The 23,409-nt window shown below is 49.2% G+C and overlaps 3 protein-coding genes across 3 annotated transcripts; 2 read left to right on the top strand and 1 right to left on the bottom strand.

The window, feature by feature from the left end:
- Positions 1–171: 171 nt before the first annotated feature.
- On the top strand, positions 172–1,284 carry LOC111594901 (L-xylulose reductase). The gene is made up of 2 exons (XM_023308386.2): positions 172–791; positions 848–1,284. The coding sequence occupies exons 1-2, from the start codon at positions 484–486 to the stop codon at positions 1,266–1,268; spliced, it is 729 nt and encodes a 242-aa protein (XP_023164154.2). The 5' UTR covers positions 172–483; the 3' UTR covers positions 1,269–1,284.
- On the bottom strand, positions 1,198–12,696 carry LOC111594898 (serine-rich adhesin for platelets). The gene is made up of 6 exons (XM_023308384.2): positions 12,295–12,696; positions 11,620–12,237; positions 10,316–11,558; positions 2,419–7,500; positions 1,938–2,195; positions 1,198–1,871 (listed from the first exon to the last, which is right to left on the bottom strand). Exons 1-6 carry the CDS (start codon positions 12,298–12,300, stop codon positions 1,678–1,680), a joined length of 7,401 nt encoding a protein of 2,466 aa, XP_023164152.2. The 5' UTR covers positions 12,301–12,696; the 3' UTR covers positions 1,198–1,677.
- On the top strand, positions 8,013–10,213 carry LOC111594900 (probable sulfite oxidase, mitochondrial). Its single transcript, XM_023308385.2, has 2 exons — positions 8,013–9,282; positions 9,352–10,213. Exons 1-2 carry the CDS (start codon positions 8,373–8,375, stop codon positions 10,158–10,160), a joined length of 1,719 nt encoding a protein of 572 aa, XP_023164153.2. The 5' UTR covers positions 8,013–8,372; the 3' UTR covers positions 10,161–10,213.
- Positions 12,697–23,409: the final 10,713 nt, after the last annotated feature.

The following is a 23,409-nucleotide window of genomic DNA, read 5'->3' on the forward strand; positions in this document are numbered from 1 at the left end:
TACTTAACTGATGTGCAGTTGATGGAGAGAATTCAAACTGATCAGTATTTAAAATGAAAATAATATGTAAGCTTCTTAATCGATAACACTTACAGTTTACATGCATGCATATACATGTGTGTATACATATTTATACATATAAATATATGTATAATTATGCTCCGATGGCTCCTATCAACATAGCATGCAAAGCTGCCTTCTCATTGTGTGTTAAAACAGGGCAAACTTATCACAGTATTATCACTTATATTGGCTTGACATTGAATGCCCTACCGATCTATGTGCACTCCGGGAGTTCATAAAGAGAGAGTGTGAGAACGCATGAGGGCAAGAGAGAGAATGAGAGAGAGATAGGCAGAGCAGCTATCGCATATTTTAAAAGCTAATTCCGGATTTGAACGATAATTTATAAACAAATAAGATTAGCTATCTCTGAGCAGTCTCAAGCAACTAACAAGCGGAGAAGTACATCTAAATTTCGTGATGTGGAGTGATTTAAAGAACAAGGTGATCTTGGTGACCGGCGCCGGCGCGGGCATTGGCAATGCTTTGGTAAAGCAACTGGCTGCGGCGGGCGCCACTGTCATTGCGGTGGCACGCAATCAGGAGCAGCTAAATGCGTTGGTCGCTTCCGATGCGGAGCATATAAAGCCACTGTTAGTCGACTTGTCCGATTGGAGTGCGGTGCGTGTTAGCTTGGGCGCTGTGCCCGAGCTGGACGGACTGGTCAACAATGCGGGCGTGGCCATAATCAAACCTTTCGCTCAGCTGTCTGAACAGGACTTTGATACGTAAGATTTGGTGCTCAGCTTGGAAAATAATGAACTTTCATATGGCCAATTTGCAGGCAATTTAATGTGAACATTAAGGCGGTCTTCAATGTGACCCAGGCGCTGCTGCCCAAGCTACGCAACGGCAGCTCGATTGTGAATGTATCCTCGTTGGCTGCCTCACGCAGCTTTGCTGGCCATACGGCGTACAGTGCGACCAAAGCGGCGCTGGATTCGCTAACCAAATCGCTGGCATTGGAGCTGGCTGAGCGCAAGATACGTGTCAATTCGGTCAATCCCACCGTGGTGCTGACCAGAATGAGCATCGAAAACTGGTCCGATCCGGCCGTCAGTGGGCCACTGCTGGCGCGTATACCGCTAAAGCGTTTCGGCGAGGTGCACGAGGTGGTCGACGCCATTGGCTATCTGTTGAGCAGCAAGTCGAGCTTCGTCAATGGCCATCACATCAACCTGGAGGGCGGCTACTCGGTCTCCTAACCAGACAGACACACACACATAATCCAATCCAATAACAACATTTATTCTATTACATTCTTTGCGTGTATTTATCATTGCATTTAGTTATGTATTTGTTTATATTTAAAATGGCTAGCGACGCCGATTGGGGGCCATCAAATGCTGCATAACTCCTTTCAAGTGCAATTACTACAAACTACTGAGACGCAAAAAAAAAAATATATATATATATATAGAAGTATAATAAAATAAGTGTAATAATAATAGTAATTGCGCCAAGTGAAAGTAGAAGCTGGAGAGTTCAACGAACGCGGAGCGGAACGGACTTAAATCGATACAAATATACAATTGTTTGAATCTATATAGCGTATGTGTCCATATATATACATAAGTATATGTATATGTGTATTGCATTCCCGATTGCATTTACTTATGCACAGACTTTGCCCTGCTGCTGGCTCTGCAGCTGCTGCTGCTGCTTCTTCTCGCGCTCACGCCGGCGCAGCTTCTTGCGGCGCCGATCGATGACTGCCAGCTCGCCCTTGATGCTATTGTAGGCCTTGCGCAGATCCTGTATCTGTTTGCGCAATATCAATATACACTGCTCCGCGCTGAGCGAGGGATCTACACGATATATATATATAGATTAGTATTTGATATCTTCACATTTTATAGTCCAGAAGAGCTTACCCAATTCCACTAGGAAGTTGTAGGGACAAGGTCTAACGCCCGATGCATTGGCAACTGCTTGTGCCGGCTGTTGTTGTTGTTGCTGCTGCTGCTGCTGCATTTGTTGCTGTTGCTGCTGTTGATGCTGCTCCTGCTGCTGTTGTTGCTGCTGCTGCTGCTGCAGCTGTTGCTGCTGTCCCTGCGGCAACAGTTGATGGCGTGTGCTGTGACGCTGCGTGGTCACAACATTTTCGGCCGTGTCATCCGTATCGGAGCCAGCTGGAGGAAAGCAACAAAGAGCAATATGAAAATGTGTATAATATAATTAATAATATTAATATTATTGGCTAGCTAATCTAGGCTCGAAGCACGCCTCCTGCATGCTTGCCACAAATATTCCATTATCATAAATGACGTCCATGCACGAGCCTCAGCACTCATAGACCGTTTACCAACACTGTTTTCGCTGCTACTTTACTTAGACTGATTTCTGGACACTTGCCTGTCGTGGCTGTTGCCGTCTTGCGCATGCTGTTGATCTGCTGCCGGCGCCGCTTGCCCAGGAACTGACAGACAGCGGCTTGGACATTCGATTCGCTTGCCTTGGCGCGTCGCTTGCGCCTGCCAGTGAGCACGTTGCTCTCGAGTTCGGCGTGCTTCTTGCTGCTGCCCGTCTCCTCGCTGCTGTCATCCTGGCTGGCCGGCGATTCCGGTGAGCTGTTGGGCGACACCGAAGCAGCCGGCGCTGTCTGGCTGGCCAGAGTCGTCTGATTGGCGCGCGGCGGCGGCGGCGTGTCCGGCGGCAAGGGCGATATGCCCGGTATGGTCAGCGCTGAGCTGCAGATGGGCGAGCTTGTGGCAGCGCTGCTGGCAACTGTGGCTGTCGCCAGGCCAGCGTTTCCAGCACCGTTGCTCAGCTCGTCTTTCATGGTATAAGTGGGTGCCGGACTGCCCGGTATGGTCTCCTCGCAGAGCAGATTGATGGCCGCCTCGCTGTGCGACGCCTCGCTGATCAAGGGACTGCCAGCTGCGGGCGAGACATGCATGGGCAGCTCCTTGGCCTGCAGTCCGAACGGACGTGGCAGCGGCGATGGCACAGCTTTGGCCTCCACAGCCAGCGCCATTGCCAGTGCTTCGGGCAGCGGCGGACTGGCCTGTGCCGTGAACGGCTTCAGCAGCAAGCCACCATCGTCGACGGGCTGCATCTGCTTGGATGGCAGCTTCGGTTCCGGCTTCGGTGAGGCGGGACTGGCGCTGCCGGGACTGTGACGCAGCGCAACCACCACGGAGACGGGGATTTCGGGCAGCACAATGGGCACGCCAGGTGGCAGCGCAGGTGGTGCTGGTGCCGCCGCTGCTGCTGCTGCTGCTGCTGTTGGAGTTGTTGCTGCTGCGGATTGCTCCTTGCTGGGGAAGGTGTTTATGCCGTGCGGCATATCCGGCAGCAGCAATAACATGGGCTTCAATGGTATGGGCGCCTGGACGCCCGTCAGCTGTTTGCTGCCCGCAGCAGCCAGCTCCAGTTTGACCGGCGCACTGCCCGTCAGGCTGCCCGAGGCCTCGGACATGGGACTCTTCAGTTCGCTAACCGTGCTAGGCTCCTCGGCCATTACGTCCTCAATAACCAGGCGCTGCTCCGAGTCGGTGCTATCCATGGACTCGTCCGAGAAGTGGGCATTGCCGCTCACCGTTGCCGTTACCGGCGGCGTTCCAGCTATAGATGAGGCCAGCGACTGACCCGCCACTGGCGTCTTGCGCTGCTGTATGGCGCACTCGAGCTTCTGTATGGTTTCGCTCAGTTCGCTATTCTTTGCCGGCAGCGAGGCCTCCAAAATGGATTTCGTTTCAGGGCTGTTGCTGCTGCTCGTCCGATGATACAGCTCGCTGAGCACCGACGGCAGACCGCTTCCGGTTTGCACCTTGAGCGGCTCACTGAGCAGCTTCAATGTGTCCAGCTTTAGGGCCGAGCTGTTGGCGCTCGGCTCCAGCTTAAGGCTGCTCGGATGCAGTGGTTGCTGCTGCTGCTGCTGCTGCTGCTGTTCCTCTTTGTCCGCATTGCTTTCCGCTTGGATTTTGGTTTTGCTTTGCTCCACCTCCTCCTTCTTTTGGCTGATCGCCTTGAGAACTTTGTCGGCTATGGAGGTGGGCTTCTGCTCGTACTTGACCGCATCCAGATCGAACGAACCGGCCCCGGTGCCCGCCAGCAGTATTTTAACGTTCTCCAGCTTCTCGAGCTTGTTATCCTTGTTCGATTCGCCGGAGCTGTAGCCGCTGCCCTCGTTCGAGGTGCTCAGCTCAAAGACGTTGCGCGTCTCCATGAAGGGACTGCCCACAATCTGCTGCTGTGGCGTTGTCTTGGACGCGCCCAGCGCCTGCGGCGGAGTGCTGAGCTTGGGTGAGACGGGCACAGCGATGACTGGCGTAAAGACAGCCGATCCAGACGAGCCAGCACCAGCACCAGCACCAGCACCAGCACCAGCACCAGCTCCAGCTGCTGCTGTCAGAGTTGGCGCTATGGCCGGTGGCGTTGCTGGCGTTGTGGGCGGCTGCAGTGCATCAGTTAGCGCCCGCGTGGTCTCCTGCACCGTCTGGGCGAGCTCCTCGTTAAGCGCCATTATATTCAAGTTGAAGCTGGGCGACTTGCGCAGCACATCGAACGGCGTGGCATGTGGATGCCCCGGCGTTAGCTGTGCGCCGGCCGTAGCTGTGGCAGCTGTTGCTCCGGCTGCATTGCCTGCTGTCTTGCTGCCAGCTCCAGACGTTGACTTGACACTGTTGGGACTAGCTGCTGGCGAGGATTGCGCAGCTGCAGCTGTAGCTGCCTGTTGCTCTAATTTGAGTTGCTTCGGCTTCTCCGCGGTCGTCAGGCTGGCCTCCTTGAGCGGCGAGCCGCGTTTTTTGGCCTTGCCCGGCGTGGCGACGCCTGCTGTGGCGCCGGCAACAGTTGCTGCTGCATTTGCTGCTGCATAGCCACGCGACGCCGGCTCGAGTGCCGCATGTGGCAGCTGATGCTGTTCGATGCTCTGCGCCAAGGCGATTGCCTTCAGCGCCTGCTTGCGTGCCGCAGCGCTGACAATCGCTAGCGCTGCCGTTGGTGGCACGCTGCTGCTGTTGCTGCTGCTGCTGCTGCTGGCAAAGCCCGAGGTGCCGCCACAGCTCATGGCGGCCATTGGCGAGATGCGTTTTTCGAACTCGAAGGGCTCCGTGTCCTTGAACTCGTACACATCCGAGGAGAGCAGCTTGATGCCGCTAGTTATGTTGCTATTGTTGATGCCACTGCCAACGGCGGCAGCAGCAGCAGCAGCTCCCGCTCCAGCTCCAGCTGCAGCTGCAGCTGCTCCAACGCTACTGCTGTATTTCGTCTCCTTGCTCGCGCCAGCTGTGGCTGTGGCTGCTGCGGCCGCTGTCGTTGCTGTTGTGGCGCCGCTGCTTATCTCCAGCTTGCTCATGTCCGGCAATGAGCGTGTGGCCGACGAGCTGCTCAGACTGGCGGACGTCGCTGCCGAATTGTTGCTGCTGGAGCAGAACGAGCTGGAGGACGAACTGGAGGAGGAGGGCGAACAGGCAGCGGGCAGTTCCACCTTTAATGTCGCCGTCTCCTTATGCAGCACTGGCTCAGCAAACTTCTTGCCAGTATCCAAGGCAGCGGAGCTGCATGCCTGCTGCTTCTTTGCCAGCTCCGACTTAATGGCGGGCGACGGTGTTGCTACTCCTGCTGCTGCTGCTGCAGTTGCAGTTGCTGTGGCTGCCACTGAGCTCGTTGGCGTCTCAGTTTTATCCATCTTTGTCAAGGTCAGCGTGTTCTCCATAATAAACGAAATTAGTTTGGCTGTGCTGCCATCGACGCTGCCGCTGTTGCCGCTGCCGCTGCCGCTGCTGCTGCTGCTGCTGCTGTTGGCGCCAAAACGCGCCGGTGCAATTATTGAGGATGTTGTTGCTGTTGTTGTGTGCCTTATGTTGGCACCGCTACGGAATGGCTTTGCCGGCTCATCCTTGGGCTCCGTCTTGAATGGCTTACGATCCTCGCCAGCGAATGTTTCATGTTTGATGTGCTGCTTTTCGGACTCCTTCTTGGTCGTTGTGTCGCCAGCATGTGGCTGCTGCTGCTGCAGCTCTGCAGTTGCTGCTGCATTTGCTGCAGTCCTTCGCTTATCGCTGGACGACGCCGGCTGCTGCTGCTGCTTGCGATAGGGCAACTTCTCGGAGGACTGCGAGTCCTCGTCAATGTAAGAGTCCGTCTCGGATGATTGCTCAGTCGAGCTGCCCGTTTTGGGCTCCTGCTTGGTCTGCACATCGCTCGGCTCGCTCTTGATGGCATCTTTGCGCTCCAGCAGCTGCGGCTGAAAGCCCTTAAGCTCCGAACGTATCTCGCTGAGATCGTAGTCGCGCCCCTTGCCGGCGCCGCCGCTGCTCATTGCACGATTGCCGGCACGCGGGCGCTGAATGGTCGACGTCTGCTGCTGTTGGGCAGCCTGCGACTGTTGCTTGCTTGGCGGCGGCTGTTGCTGTTGCTGCTGCGGCTGCTGCGGCTGCTGCTCCTCGTCATCGTCGTCGTCGCTCTCGTCGTTGCCAGTGGCGCGTCTGATCGTTGCCGCCATTTTGCCACTGAACGCAGCTGCCTTTGCTTTGCTCTGTTGCTGTGCGTCCTTGGCACTGAGACGCTTGGGACGACGCACTGGCTCATCGGAATCGGTGTCACTATCGCTGCCCATTGAGGCGTCCGAAACGTTTGCCGAGATGAAGGCAGAGGCAGAGATGCGACGAGCCTGACTGCTGTTGCTGCTGCTCATTGGCAGCGTTCGCGTGGGTCGCTTATGCTTCAGTGCCACTTGCGACTGCGAAGCAGCTGGCGATTTGGTGCGACTCGAATTCGAGGCCACCGACGAGGGTGTTGTGGAACGCGGCGGCATGGAGTCGCTGCGTCCGCGTCCACGCTTGCCACCCGATTGGGTTGTGAGCGCCGCCGATGAGGTCGGCGTCTTGGTCAAGCCGTGAAGCAGAGAGGCGCCCGTGCCCGGCCCAGTTGGATGTTGCTGCTGCTGCTGTTGCTCCGCTTTGCCGGAGCCATCTTTAAGTGGCAAAGTGTTGGGACCGCTGTTGCTGCTGCTGCTGCCGCCGCTATTATTATTGCTGTTGCCAGTGGTGTTGGAGGCTTGGGCGGGTGCACCGCCACTATTGGCACTGCTTGTGCTGATGGTGCGAGTTTTCTGCTTGGAGCCCTTGGTTAGATTCTCGGCAATGCGTTCGCGCGGCACCCATTCGTCGTAGCGATTGTTCCAGCCGGTGTAATGCACCAAGTACATGGGCACGCCGCGCTGAACACTGATCTCGATGACCTTCGCCTCGTAGGTGCTGCCATGGGAGCTGGGTGATTTCTTTTCGTGATAGTTGACCTTCAATTTGTCACCGATGCCGACTATAAAATCACCTGTATCAATTTTCTCGACCGTTATTTCGTCCTTTTTGCGTTTGCCGCGTTTCTCTTCGTTTTTGTCCACCTGTTTGCGTTGTTGATGTTTCTCCTTTTTCGTGGTGGCGGCTGTGTTTGTTGCTGTTGCCGCTGCAGTTGGTGCTGTTCCAGTTGCTGCACGGGTTAGAGAGAGACAAATGAGCATGAATAACTGTTGCTATTGCTAAATTCGTGAGTAAGTATATATAGAGACAAACTGTTTTTTGTGTTAGGGGTATTCTAATAACAAAAGTAGCAATTAATTGATTTATTGCCAATGGGAATACCCTTATTAACTAATTTGTTGTGCTTCAATCGACGTCATTACCATCGGAATTGCCAATTTAGCTGAATTCAGGTCAGATTTTGCCTTTTTCAAAGTTCAGGTCTTCATGAAATTTGAAGAAATCCATAAAATTGTGAAGATGATCTGTTATTGATCACTTATTTCAAATATAAATTGTAATAATGAAAATATTATATATTACAGCATATATAATTAGAAGCAAACAATTTTACTTTATGTTTTCATTTATTTGTAGCCATTTTTAGCTTAAATTGTTCTTCGATAGTTTAACAATATTGGCCAGCGCTTGCGATATGTGATATTTCGATAGCGCGTCACGAGCTATCGATAGTACAAAACTGAAAAAAAAAGTTGCTAACAGGTGCGTATGTGTGCTTGTGTACGTGCTTCTGCCGGCGGCATAAGAGCGAGTACAAACAAAGCTCGAAAAAAAAGGAAAGCTCAAAACAGACCCCCAATAAAGAAGAGATTAAAGAAAGAGAGCAAAGATTAAATCGAAATCACATTGATCTTATCAATAGTTCAAACATTGCGACAACTTTTGGGGGCCAAAGCCAAAATATTACGAATACAAATAAAAAGCCAATGCGAAACGTTTCACTCTCGCCGCGCGTTCCAGATAATGTGACAATCGGCGTTGCGACGAAGCATTAAACGGACTTATTTGCCTAGCAGCAAATGCTTATATAATATACAGATCATGCGTCTACGTTTCCTGACCACGGCCAGCAAACAGTTGCGCCTGAGTAGTCAGCAACGTCATCGTCTGCTGGCGACAAGCACATCTGGGCAGCAGCAGCGAGAGGAAGGGGGCAGCGGCAGTCAGTACAGTCGAGCACTTTATGCTGCTGCTACGGTGGGCGGCATCGGTGCTGGCTACTGGCTGTTCAATGAGCTGGACAGGAAGCGCAGGCAGCCAGTGGAGTTGGAGCAGCCCAAAAAGGAAACACCGACTGCAGCAACGTTAGACGCTGAAGATGAGGCACGTCTGTGGCATAAGACAAAACGTACGGATCTGCCCACATACAGTGTGGAGGATGTGTTGCAACATAATAAGCCAGAGAATGGCATTTGGGTCACCTATGGACTGGGCGTCTATGATGTCACCCAGTTTGCGCCCAATCATCCAGGCGGCGATAAAATCCTGATGGCCGCTGGCAACGCCATCGATCCCTTCTGGGCCATCTACCAGCAGCATAATACGCTGGAGGTGCTCCAGCTATTGGAGAGCTTTCGTATTGGCAATCTGAACAAAGTGGAAGCAGTCGAAAGCGATGAGCTAGGCTCACCTTGGGCACAGGAACCGAAACGACATGAGCTGCTCAAGCCAGCCAGCAAGCGGCCGTTCAATGCGGAGCCGCCAATCAGCATGCTGGGCGAGCACTTTTACACGCCCAACGAGCTGTTCTATGTGCGAAACCATTTGCCGGTGCCATGTCTAAAGGCCGAGGATTATGAGCTTGAGCTGGAGGTGGAAGCGGGCGCTGGTAAGCCGAAGTGTACTTTCAATCTGGATGAGATTAAGAAGCTGCCCAAGCACACGGTTACAGCGGCCATCATGTGCGGCGGCAATCGCCGCTCCGAAATGACTCGCATCAAGACCGTCAAAGGTGAATCCCAACTGTTGTCCCTGCTCATAGCCCAATCTAATCTAATCTAATCTAATCTTTGTGATGCAGGCCTCTCCTGGGGCGCTGGAGCTGTGGGCAATGCCAAATGGTCGGGTGCACGCCTGTGCGATGTGCTGCGTGCCCAGGGCGTTGAGCCCGATGAGCGTTTGCAGGTCATATTCGAGGGCGCCGATTTGGATCCGACTGCACATCCATTTGGGGCTTCGATACCACTGGCCAAGGCATTAGATCCACGCGGCGATGTGGTGCTCGCCTACGAAATGAACGACCAGCCGCTGACTCGAGATCATGGCTATCCCATCAGGGTCATCGTGCCCGGCACTGTGGGTGCTCGCAATGTCAAGTGGTTGACCCGCATCGTTGTTGCCGATCACGAGTCCGACTCCCACTGGCAGCAGAATGACTACAAAGGCTTCAGCCCCAGCACAGACTGGGATACTGTGGACTTCAGCAAGGCCCAGGCCATACAGGCAATGCCTGTAACCTCGGCCATTTGCTCGCCGATGCCCGAGGAACGCGTGAAAGTTGACAAGGGTCACATCACGGTCTACGGCTACGCCTGGAGCGGCGGTGGGCGACGTATTGAGCGCGTGGACTTGACAAACGATGGTGGCAAATCGTGGCATGTTGCCAAATTGGAGCAGGAGAATGTGCCCGACGGACGACACTATGGCTGGTCGCTGTGGACTGTGCGCTTGCCCGTGACCGAAGAGCAACAAACTAAGTCCGAACTAGAGATTTGGGCCAAGGCAGTGGATTCCGCCTACAACGTGCAGCCGGAGACCTTTGAGAACATATGGAATCTACGCGGCGTGCTCGCCAATGCCTATCACAAGGTGAAAGTGAAGCTAATTTAGAAGCTACCGGAAACATCATTGTGTGCAAGTGGACAATTAAAAGTCGATGGAAAGATAACCTTCGAGTCTTTCCATAAGGTCGGGGCTATATCATATAGATTAAACTGCATGTTGGGGCATAATTGTAATGTTGAATGAAAATCTCTTGCTCTTACCAGCTGTGGGTGATGCATCCCGACTGCGTTGCGTTTCCGAGGTTGCTTTGCTGGATGCATTGCTGCCACCAGCGCTGGGCTCCTTGTCGATGCTGTTGCGCGTTGATGCGGCCGCAGCCTTGATCTTTGCCAGTGGCATATCGGCCTCAGCTTCGGCTTTGACAGTGGCAGCAGCTGCTGCTGCTGTTGTTGTTGCTGCAGCTGCTGCTGCTGCAGCTGTCGATGTAGACGATGAGCTGCTGACATTGGAGGTGTTAAGGGCAGCCGTTGCGACTGGCCCAATGCTCGAAACGGACGATGATTTCTCCTCATATTTTTCCACTAGACTTTTGACTTTGCCGCTGCTGGCAGCGGATGCTTTGCGCTGCTTCTTAACTGGCTCCACGACCACGCTTGACTCGCTGGTATTCTCCGACTCCTCAGTGGCCGACTGTGAGGCCGTTGAGGCGGCGCGTACGGGCGTGGCAGTTGCTGCACTTCCGCTACTGCTGGCTGCTGTTGCTGTTGCAGCAGCACTGGTGCTGCTGCTGCTGCTGGCGGCAATCGTTGTCTGATTGGCCACCGCCAGTTTGCTTATGGTTTCCATTTTGGTGGTGTCCGCCGGCTTGGGCGATGCAACCGAATTGGCACGCACAAGACTGCGTCCCTTGCTGCGATTCGAATTGCGCGATGTCATCAGCATGGAGCAGCCGAGTTTGCGATGGAAGTCACCGTAGGGCTGTAGGAATTTCTTATACGCCTGCTTCACCAGATTCATGACACTCAGAGTACATGGCGTGAAGCCCAGGCGCATGGCAATGACTTTCCATTGGTTTTTGGTGGTAACGCGATTGTAGCCGCCGCGTTTCTGCACCGCCCGGAACAGACGATACAGATCCACGTCGCGACTTTGTATCGATGGCACCTTATTCAATGGTGTGCCTCGATCGTCCATATATTTGTATAGCTGTGCAACGAAGCGATCTTTCTCCTCGTGTGGCTCGTCGTCCGATGAATCCGAATCAATTTCGCCCTCATCATCGCTGGTTAGATTGGACAGGCCGAACAGCGAGTCCCGATCCCAGTGGGCAGGCAATGTGCTGCTGTCGAGAAATTCGAAAGCTGCCTTCACAGCGGGCACGTCCTGTTTGCTGGCCATTTCACGAGTAAACTCATTTGCCTCTTTCTTGGGCACCGTATAGTAGCGTCCATCCTTGAAAGAGCGCACCAGATACTCGTCCTTGACGCGTATCCGCACAGTAGCCTATTAATTGTAATTGATTCAATTAAAATGGTAATTGGAAATCGAATCGGCTCTTATGTACCTGTTTGCTGACCTGCGCTGTGGGGGCCACAACGAGGGCGGGAAACCATTTCTCTTTGTCCTTCTTCTTGGACTCGGTTTCAACGCAAACCACTTTGCCAATGTGCTCCTCCTTTTCGTTGACCACTTCCTTGGCATCGCTTTCGTCATCATCGTCGGAGCTGCCATCGTTCAACTGGCCGCGGCGTCGTCCGCGACGACCGCCTACCACCGGATTGCCAAAATGCTCCGGATGTGTTAGCGGCAGCTGATCCAATGTTTCGCTCTCATTGAAATGCCTGCCACTCTTTAGACAAAGCGCTGTTCGGCGCAGTGTTGTGATGTCGCCATCGTCAAAGACGACCGTGTATTGAGAGCAGTCCTGGATTTTGGTAATGGTCGCCTCCACATTTTCCTTGCGATCCGGATGGCGCACTTCAACGACGGCGCCAACGCGCAACTGGCCAGGTGTCGCTTTGATAGCATCGTCCGATACGATACCTGAGCCGAGGCCCTGTTTGTAGGCAACCTTCACTTTGATGTTGCGAACCACTTTACTGACTTTAGCCTCGCAGAAGGCTCCTTTGTACTTGGCGCTCACCTCGGTGCCGACGGGCAGCGATGGTGGATCGTCCACTTGCTGTAACACACGTATGGTTAAAATAAAAATAAAAATTGCCAAATGGTTGGGGCTTACCTGCATGTTTTGTAAATACCGATCGTAATTAGTGTAATCCGAAACCAACGCCACTTTTATTGTGTATTAATGGTGGCTGTACATTTTTAACTCACTGTTTACGTTACTGAATTGCTTTTAATTCCCTTCAAAGTCCACCTCCTACTCCACCTTCTTCTGAGTGAACTCTTTTTCGCACGCTTTGCCGCGTTGCGCTGTTATTTTGATATTATTATTGTTTTCTTGGTATGTGTTCACTGCTATACGGATCGTTAGTAGTGCTTTTTGTGTTTCAGTCTGAATTTAATTGTTTTTATAGCTTTTAATTATATTTTGGCGCAAGATAAAGCAAAATTTTCATTCTCTCCTTTTGCGTTGTTTAGCGTCTTAGCCAAATTTTAGAGATGTGCAAATGCATGGACGTCTCGATTTTCTCTATGTACTTTTAATCAATCGATATAGCAACACTGAGCATATGTGCCCGTCTATCGCAAACTACATGGTGTGGTACGGCAACGCTAATGGGTGGCAGCGCTGTTTTACATTTTTACTCAACTGGCTTTCAATTTACCCTCAATACTTAAGCGAAAATTCAAAAACTTGTACGCGCGCGTAAATTTTGAAATAAGTATAGTTATGAACAATTATTTTTTGAGCAATTGCGACAAATTTATATCTAGTCTGAAAAAGATAATCAAGAATCGTTATATTATCTGTTGTCTGACATTGCAATAATAATCATTTTTGGTATAGTATTATAAAATTAATAAATAAATATGCAAATCAAAATATTTATACAAAGGACAAATATACATATATGTGTGCATATAGTGGGATGGACAATTAAATTAGTTAGCCGATAACTTGCCATTTTGTGCGCTGCAAATTGCGCAACAAAATATGCAACGAGGTTTGCTGTAACTGTTCATTGAGCTGCGTGTTCACGCGCACTAATTGAATTTCTAGCACATTCTGTTACATCGGTGAAACCAATTATAAGTAAGACACGTCAGGAGAGAGAGAGAGGGAGAGTGAAACAGATATGAACGCTGTACTGGAAGTCAACTTTATTTGTGTCGCTTTTGTTGTTCTTTAGCAAGATTTCAGCTTAGCTTTGCGTGTATGGATATGTGAGTGTGCATGTGTGTATGTGTGTGTGTGTGTGTCAATGTGACACGAATTGGAATTACATAGCAATTAGCTAATGTTTTTATGCTTCTTTAGCTGCTGTGCCATGTTTTGGCTAAAACTTTGCGTGCGCAGCTAAAGCATTGGCGTTTTGATTACACAGAAACGATACGCAAATCGACAAAAGCCATTAAAATGGAAAACTATCGTTTTAGCTGATTGGAAAAGCAAGCATAATTGCAAAAGGAATTGTAAGAGAGTAGCCAAGCCAACCTGAATTGATAACTAATATACTTCTTCGAGCTGTAAGCATGGAATTAAACACACATACAGACATATGTATGTATGTACATATGTACATTACAGTATTAATTGGCTTCTGTTATCGTTGCTCATGGCGCCCAACGTGGCGAGTTATTAATTTTGCCATTTCCATTAAAACGATATTATCTGTAGTAGCTAGAGCGCATTCTTTCTCTATTGTATTTTACTTATCTGAATGACTTTTACAATACGTCTGCCACAGCCGTCATCCTACCAACCGCCCACACAGCACGCGCCATCAACCAAGCGACCGCCCGCAGTCCGTTTGCTGCGTGCGCACAAACAAAGGCCAATAATTTCTGCTGCTGCTTTTCAATTATCACTTGCAAAAAAACTGCAGTAAAAAGAAAAGAAAAAGAATGCAAAAGAAATACAAGGGAACGAAAGGCAAATAAAGAGTGTAAATGGCTAAGGCATAGAAGCGTTAAAGTAAAACCAGTTTCCTTGCTCCAACCCACCCCTGCTGCCAGCTGAAGAGTAAGTAATTACTGTGCATTCCAGTGCTTGGAATGGTGTGCGTGTGTCTGTGTGTGCGAGTGTGTTTGTGTGCGTGCGCTCAACATTTGCTTTTCCACTTCGTTTGCGACAATCAAATGTAACAAAAGCAAAAATAAGTAACTGCAACGGCCTGGAGCAGAAGGAGTAGGCAGTACAGGAAGCGTTTGCCGTTGCACCTGTACAGCATCGCTCTCTCTCTCTCTCTCTCTCTCTCTCTCTCTCTCTCTCTCCATCTGTCTTTCTTTTGGCATTTCAGCTCGCAGCATCATCGTCATGAAACGTGACATTGAATACAATTCGTCAGGCAGACACTCAGCACTGCCACTGAGACTGTGGGCGACGCTCAAACGTCGTCTGCCCAACCATGCTAATCTCTCTGTAATTAAGACTGTCACTCAGTCCCGGCATTTGGCAGCTTTGGGCTCTTAAGGGGCGCGCCGGGCTCGGCCCAGTGTGCCAATATGAAATGGCTTTAATTTGCAGGTGCTTGTACGTCCATCAATGTCTCCATCAGCGAACGGACGGCCTTCACCTTCCCAACTGTTCAGCTTACGATAGAAGCAAGATTATTAATTACGATTTAAGTTTTATTTAGCGTGTAAACAATTCAAAATTTCAATTTCTATGTCAAAATTATTATTAACTAAATATACGCATTGGACGATCCTGTCGCTGCTTCTTTCGGTTTAGTTCGTCAGAATTTATGAGTTTATTTTTATGTATTATTAGATCTCTCCCTGTCTCCCCCTCTGGATCTGTCTCCCCCCTCTTCCTCTCTTTCTATCTGCCTCTTTCTGTCTCTCTTTGTATGTTTCTCTCTCTCTGTATGTTTCTCCCCTCTCCTTCCCTCACCGTCTTACCCTCTCCCTGTTTTCCCTCTCTATGCCCCTTTCGTTTTTTCCTTCTCTCTCTTTACATCTCTCTTTTTCCCTCTCTTTTCATATCTCTCTATTTCCTTCTTTCTATTTCCTTCACTCTATTTACTTCACTCTATTTACTTCTCTCTATTTTCTTCTCTCTATTTCCTTCTCTCTATTTCCTTCTCTTTATTTCCTTCTCTCTATTTCCATCTCTCTATTTCCTTCTCTCTTTCCCTCTTTCTCTCTCTTTCCCTCTTTCTCTCTCTTTCCTTTCCCCTCTCTCTCCCTTTATCTCCTGCTCCCCTCTCTCTCCCTTTATCTCCTGCTCCCCTCTCTCTCCCTCTCTCTCCCTCTCCCCCTCTCTCCTTATTTCTCCCTCTCCCCTTCTCTCTCACCCTTTCTCTCCCTTTCTCCCTCCCTCTATTTTTTCTCTCGCTCTATTTTTCTCTCTCTCTCTCCCCCTTCCTCTCTCCCCCTTCCTCTCTCTGCCCCTTCCTCTCTTTTTTCTCTCTTTTCTCTTTTTGTTACTTTTATATAGTGTTAGATCATGATATGTGCTTACCACATCATGATATATATATTGCGATCAGTCTGTTGTGTGTTATGCAAGATCCTATGGATCTTCAGCTTGATCGAATAGCTTTTTGTCGTCAATATTTGGTTTTCTGGCCCTTTTGGCCGGCGGCGATATGTCGTCACCATTGGAACTGCGAAAGACCCCAGCGGAAGTCGCTTCATTATGGTGATCAAACGGATGCGAGCTGTTGTCCTTCATCATGTTGTTGTTCTGCTTACTATTTTGGAATTTGCCTTTAGTATCAGCGTCCGTACCGTTGTCCTGAAATACCTTTGACTCCTGAGGCAGCTCATCATCTCTAGCTGCCGTGTACCATTGAATTTCTGGAATACTACAATCACTGGACCCACCCGCAGCACCATTGCTGCTAGTGCACACATTTCTGGATTTGACTGCGTGTTTGGGCCTCGAGCTGGTCTGTCCCCCCTGGCCGGACGGCCCAAAATTGAGCAGTTGAGCAAGGTCACCTATCCGCTTCGAATCGTTTGGCTTATTAGACACACTCGGTCCAGTGTGACGTTTAGCGTCAGCATCCCGCCAATAGTTGAACTGCCCGCCAGTGCCATGTTGAGCTGCATAGTTGGTCTCGATCTGCCGAGTGCCATTTGACTGCCCGCCAGTGTAGCTGCTGCTGCTGCTGAACAAGGGAGTCGCCATGTTATTAAGTCCGTCTCGTCCACTGCTGTCGCCCTGTCCAGCGGCGCGGTACTGCCTTGCCTTGCCATAGAGTATGGAGCCGCCATAGTAGATGTTGCTACTGTAGTTACCCTGGGGTCCTTGCTCGTGTCTTTGCTCACCATGCATCCCGGACTGCACTTGCTTATTGTGCTTGCCCATGTTGTTCGTCCAATTGATATTTTGCGACGAATTGGACCCCTCAGCCTCGTGAAGATCTCCAATACCGCGTGACTCGTTAATGTTGTCCGACTCCTCCGTTAGGTCCGAATCCTCGAATCTGTCGAGCTTCTCGTCACTGTCGGACTCAGTCTCCAGAGTGCCAACGTTGCGTCGTTCATAGCTGTTGGGCACTGGTCCACGATTGCCGTGCTGACTGTCACTACGATATGCCTCCCTGTTGCCTGCCCCGTCGTAGTAGCCATTGTCAGCGCCATTGAGAAACCAGTTGCTCGAGGACCTGCTGTTGGCCAGCGCACTTGGGTGACGCAAAATGGAGTTAGGGACGACACCCGTCTGGATGCTGTGCACATAGCCCAATATGGTTATGCTCCCAAAGCCGACTGCCTGAAAGGTCATGCGATCGCCCTCGCTGAAGTTCAAGTCCAAAGCCGCTTGTGGCGTGCACTTGCTCAGCGTGGCAACGGTATACTTGCGATTGTGAATGGTTAAATAGAATTTGACAAAGTCGCCCTCGTCCAGGGCGACACTCGAGATGTGAAGTGGTTTTGTTACCACTTGGACATACTTGCAGTATGGCCTCAAATTTAAGCCATAGAATGCAGACATTTTTTCATTTCAGCTCTATTCTCACTAATTTTTTTTTGTAATTTTCTTTTTATATGCTTTTGTTTTTACAGTCGAGATTGAAATGAACGATCTGAGCAACTTAAATTCACACCGAATGTGACATGGCCAGAGTTGATGTAATGATTCAAAAATATCGATACGAAGCCAAAGGCAAAGTCAGTAGATTGAGCCAAATGATGTAACTTGACGTGTTGATGACAGTCTGGCAGCCCTGCTCGGCCGCCATTTTGTCAGCCGAAATCTTTGTCCGCAGCATTGCGAACTAATTGGAATGCGCCTTAGCTTTCCAATAGGATGCCAATTGGGAATCTCTTATTGGCACACTGGAGCCATAAATTCGAACGCAGATTGCGCAACTGTTAGAATTGTCATGAGCTTCAGATTAGTTTCGATCACATTAAGTTGTTTCCACTCTATTAATATATGCATGCATATATATTATATATATATGTGTGTGCGTGTGTGTTTATTTATGCTTGCGCTGGCCTCAAAAATCCCATTTAGCTCGCCCTGGGAGCTGTGTGGGATGTGTGCATAAATTTGTTCAACTTGTTTTTAAATTTATATGCATTTAAATGCGTGAATCTCTCCCACACACACACACTCTCTCTCTCTCTCTGTGTATTTATATATCCAAAGTTTGTTAGAGCGGCAATTACATTCATCAAAGTCTTCTTCGGGCTTTACTGCAGTCGAAACAAAAGGCACTTTTGTTTTATCGCCGTCGAAGTTGGCGTCGTCCAACTGATGCAATAAACTGCATTGCTTTGCCTTGCCTGGCATCTTGGCTATTTATAAGTACAGCTGTCCAGCTGCAACTGCAACTGCAACTGCAACCGATTCTGGGCACTTAATGCTGCAACTTGGAATCTTCATTAGCACTTGAGAGCGCCGCTCGAGTTAAACACATTCGGGCAAGCCATTCGAATACCCTGTAATTGCTTTGACTTATACATGCTCGCTTACACTGGTAAAATGCAGTATATTAGCTTTAGCAAGAGACCTGGAACTTATGACTTTATACATAGTCTTTATTTACCTTTGATCAAGAATTAGTTTTAGAGCTCTGCTCATAGATCAATTATCAATGATGGCAGAGTATTATGCGGCTGGGCATGATCGAGCGCAATGCTCTTATTTAGTTCTTCATGGGAAATTTTGAATTTGTTCATTACCAGCTACAGGGTATCTAGAAGTTGAGCAAGTTTCATTAGCGTTGTTAAAGTTGTTGTCGTTAATTTTGTGGCTTTGCCTGTCGTTGTTGTTGGCGGTGGTGGTGCGGTGGTGCGGTGGTGCGCTGTTGCTGCTGTGGTTATTGCAAGTGCCTTTGAGGGCCATTGACACGCCGTGCAAGAGCTGCCTAGCTTACGCATTGGCCAGCGCTTCGTTTCGCTTGGCATCTGCCGGGCCATAAACTATATACCCATTGCAACTGAAATTGTCCATAAACGAATGCAAAAGCAAAAGCTATGCTCGATGGAACGGCATAGCATCTCCTCATGTGCAGACAGAAATCATTCATTTCGAGCAGTCGTCGGCAAGGAATGCGGCTATTGCGATAGTAAGAAAATAATTGATGCAAATATGGATGGCACTAGACTGCATATATATATGAATAGATATACATATATAGGACTTGTCAATAGGTTAGCTAGCTTTCGACTAGAGTTTTTATACACTGAATCCATTACAAATGGGAATTCTGGAAATAACGGGTCTCTGAACATTTATGTAACAGCCAGGCGAAGGCATGCCAGACACCGGAAATCATACATATATTTTGGATCAAGGTGACCAGCTTAAGTCATGTATGTCTGTCCGTCCTTCTGTTCGTTGGCTCGTTCATCCTTCCGTCCTTTCATCCTTGCAACCTTCCAACCTGTTAGTTCTTCCGTCTGTCCTTCCATCCGTCCGTTCGCCCTTTCATCCGTCCATCCTTTCGTCCGTCCATCCTTCCATCCGTACGTCCTTCCATCCTTGCAACCTTCCAACCTTCCAACCTGCTAGTCCTTCCGTCTGTCCTTCCATAAGTCCGTCCCTCTGTCCATCCGTCCTTTCTTCCTTCCGTCCGTTCTTTCATAAGTCCTTCCATCCGTCCGTCCTTCTGTCCATTTGTCCTCTCGTGCTTCCTTTCTTCCATCCGTCCGTCCATCCACCCGTCCTTCCGTCCTTCTAGCCATTCATTCTTTCGTCCGTCCACGCGTTCGTCCTTCCATTTGGCCTTCCGTCCGACGAGCGGACGGACTCCTCCGTCCGTGATCAATCTTCCATATGAATATTCATCATTAAACCAGGATTAAGTAAACCTAATTTTTAAATTGATATCTTTAGCTGTTCTAAGAGATAAATAATGTTCTTAAAATGTCTTAACTGCTTATGGAAAGGAGGTAGACAAGAGCAGGAGGAACAGTGCGCAAAGCCAATATATCCGGTTACACATTCTGAGCGAGTATAACTAGCATGACGTCAAGATGTTTGCTGTGGGGCAGAATTCGATATCTGTTTCGAAGGCTGTATCAATGCTGCCAATTTGGTTTGATAAAGGAGATGTTAGAGTGGGCCCTAGGCTAGATCTTATTGGTATTAGATTACATATAGCTGCAGCTTTTATGTTGCATGTTGTCAGTTGATTGACAGCGCAAGTCGTTAATAAGCGGCTCCTGTTGGTGGTGGTGCAATGTGTCATAATCGCGAGAGAGCAGCGGCTAACTGGATAACCAGAAGGCGGCTAAGCCAGCCCACACGACCGCAGCCACGCACATCCATTCGCTTTGTTAGATTTATGGTTTGTTCTACTTCTTGTGGCCGGTGTCTGCGTTGCTTGGTGGAAATTATTGTACCTTGGCGTTGGGGTTGAATGCTGCTGCCTGTCAAAAAGTTTCAGCCCAGGCACGCGCACATGCAGCATAGGTGCTGCTCGGGGTTTGACTTTTCTCTGTTTAATGATGGGAAATACGCCATGCGTAGGACTAGTGCTGTGGGCTGAGGCTAAGCAGCTTACTACAGCTGCTCGTTGCCAGGGCTACCGATCACAATCAGTTTCGCCTAGTTTCCCCATGTTCCAAAAACTAATTTGCGTCTATGCAAAGTGTGTGGCTGCATGTACGAGCACGTATTTCGATTCCCTTTTAAAGGCTAGCCTCGCTTGCAGGTGCTAGATGACCTTTGTCTTCCTTTGACAAAGGAAATACTGCTGAGGGGGAGAGCAAGAGTGGGGAGAGTGTGAGGGAGCGGGGGAGAAAGGGGCAGAGAGAGAGAAAGAAGAAGTAGAGGACGAGAGAGAGGAGGTGGGAAGGTCGGGGTAGAGACTAAGAGGAAAGGACGGACAGAGGGAGCGAGGGAGAAACAATAGAAAGAGAGAAGGAGCTTATGATATTAAGAGAGTTATAAAGACAGACGCATAATGAGACTCTGAGAAAGAGAAAGACATGTCAAGATACACAGGGAGAAAGAGAAATGCAAAGTATGTCGAAACACAACATGTGGGGCACTGCGAAAACGGCACAAAGAGGAGTTGAAAATGCTATTGCTCTCTTTTGGGCGTTAACTACCATTTGTAGTTCATTGTGAGCGACATTCAATGTGAACTAAAAGCCCATGAGAGATTCTTGAGTGTCGCACAAAAAGAGTCGGAAATCTGCCCACAAATTACTCTTACTCAAGCCGTTGAGCATGTCGCCTGCTGCGTCGCCTCGTCCTGGTCGAAGTCTATTGTTGCTAGCAATTAAAAGGAATCCATAGAAGTAGCCATGCCGTCGCTATATGTGAATATCAAAGTTGTGTCTCAGCTAACGGGAATGTGCTCTCACAGCTTATGCATTTCTCCGGCGATTTGCTCGCATTTTCACTATGTGAGCTAATTGCAGTGCGTGCCGCACGACTTTCTGCTGCATGCCACAATTGTATATCGAAATGGCAAATAATAGAAAATTCTTGTAAATTATCACGCACTCGCCTTTCGCACGGCTCCGCCTGCCATTGTTCTGGCCCACGCTGGCTACCATATTCAATTGTCAGTATTGTTTCGGCTCCAGCTGCAATCAATTTGCTCCATGAGCATGCAAATTGCGTTCCATATATATGCGAAATTTAATTAACTTTGTGAGCGCTGCAAACGTTTTTGTACATATTCAACCGAATATGATTTCATTGTGTGGCATTATTCTCTATGTTACCTGCCGACTTAAAGCTAAGCCTGACTGGGAGATACCCTGAGCGCCGCTTGAAGCTTTGCGCCCAGCCACCCACACACGCTTGGACCGGAACTTATCCCATGGATGAGTCGTAAGCATGGCGAGACAAATTTGTATCTATCGCAACTGCTCTCTGGCCACAGATGCTTCCGGAGCTAAGGCAGCAGACCAGTGGGCGGGTTAGGGAGGGGCGCATAGCACAGTCGAATGATGACGTCTCTTGGAGCAGAGGAAGAACGGACAACCTGGTGTCAGCCAAGCGCTTAACTAGAGGAAATAAGCAATTGCATAACTTTTGTTTCAGATACAGTTTCATTTTCAATTGCTAAACAAATGGGGCAACCACAGCCACATGGATGAAGGGCGGCAGGTGACGAGGGCATCCAAGAGCCGACATAATCAAGAGCTGTGTATTCATTACAGCAAATCTAAAATCTTTTGCTTTTACGATATTCTAGCTACCATGAAATCAAATCGATTTTTATCGATCATAAGCAAATTTATCGATGATATGTCAAGTCTCTAGCCTTTGTGGCTTATGAGATCATAAGCAAATTGATTAAGTTAATGAGAAATATGTTTTAAGGAAGACTCAAGACTTTATGCGACTAACAGACGGAGGGAAGGCCGAACGGATAGACGGACGAACGGACGAATTTAGCTAGATCAATTCCTTTAGTCTGCCAGATCGGCCAGTTCTGCTGCTGCCACTCACAGACACGTTCACAAAGCCAATATGCCTCGATTGCCAATTTTCAATGGGTATAAAAACTTTGATCTTTTCATATTCATATTTTCAATGAATAAAAATTTATATAAAAAATTGTGTATATTTTTTATTTTTTGTTAAATTCAATCGAGGCGCATATGCATTGAGGCGCGAACTGTGGTTAGCTTTAATCTTGCCTGAGCCGAGGGTCAATTTGTTTGGCTGGGGCAAGCGAATCAATTGGAAATTACTGGAAGGAATAGAAATGAAATAGCAAAAGTTAAGCCAAAGGCGAACGGGCCAGTGTTGGCCACAGTCTGAAGACGCCAGTCAGGGTGCCAAGGTGCAAGAGGCAACAGGACATGAAGGTGCACAAAGGGAAACAGCTGGATGCCGGAGGCAACAATGCCAACTGGGAGTTGTGCAACTGGAGGCAATTGTTGTCGCGCGCGGGCAGTAAACATGCTTTTTATTCGCTCGCTTCATAAACTCGAGCACAAATTTCATGGGCCACGCCCACACTGCTCGACAGCCATTGGCTGCTGCCCACCTGTGCGAACGTTTTGCTGCTGCTGCTGCTGCTGCTGCTGCTGCTGAAGCTCTTTGCTTGTTTGTTAAATTGAACAATTTATTTTACATTTTTTCTACTTGCTGCTGGTGGCAAGAATTTCCTGCTGGCTGAAAAGTAAAAGGACAACGTCAACTGAAAGCAAAAGCAACAGCAACAGCCACAGCAACAGCCACAGCAAAATCAGCAGCAGCAAAATGCAATAGTTTAGCATTTGTTTGCTGCTCCTTTGTTGTAGATGAATGCGCCACATTTCACTTGCATTTTATTTGCAAATAGTTCTCAATGCCTTCGCCTTTTTATGCCCGCATCGTCGCATGGCAGCAGCAGAGTCCGTGTGACAGCTGTCGCCGTAGCACGGTTCAGGCGACCCAAAGCGTTTCTATTCAAGCCATCAAAGTGACACAAAGAGTCATAGACCATAGACCACCAACACCACCAGCACCACCACCACCACCACCACCACCGCCAACATCACCAGCAGCAACACCTCCATGCGAGCCAGCCAATTAAAAAGTTTTCAGAATTCAGAAACATTTCCAGGCCACACTCATATTGCGAGCAATCGCAACTTGAATGCCCTCGTCGAAATGAAATATTCGCAGATTATGTGCAGCTACCTGGAGTCTATTGCAATCTGTTATGCGTTCCAGTTACCGTTCTATGCGATTCACAGAGTTCAGCTCAGAGATCTTTATCACTTTTTCCCTTTCCCTTTGGCTTTGGCTTTTCCTTTCTCCTGTTCCCTTTCCTTCCCCTGTAGCTCTCTCTAGGAGCCAAAGGCTGGAGGGAGG

Source organism: Drosophila hydei, unplaced genomic scaffold (assembly GCF_003285905.1).
Source record: "Drosophila hydei strain 15085-1641.00,03,60 unplaced genomic scaffold, DhydRS2 tig00000090-arrow-arrow-pilon, whole genome shotgun sequence".
NCBI lineage: Eukaryota > Metazoa > Arthropoda > Insecta > Diptera > Drosophilidae > Drosophila > Drosophila hydei.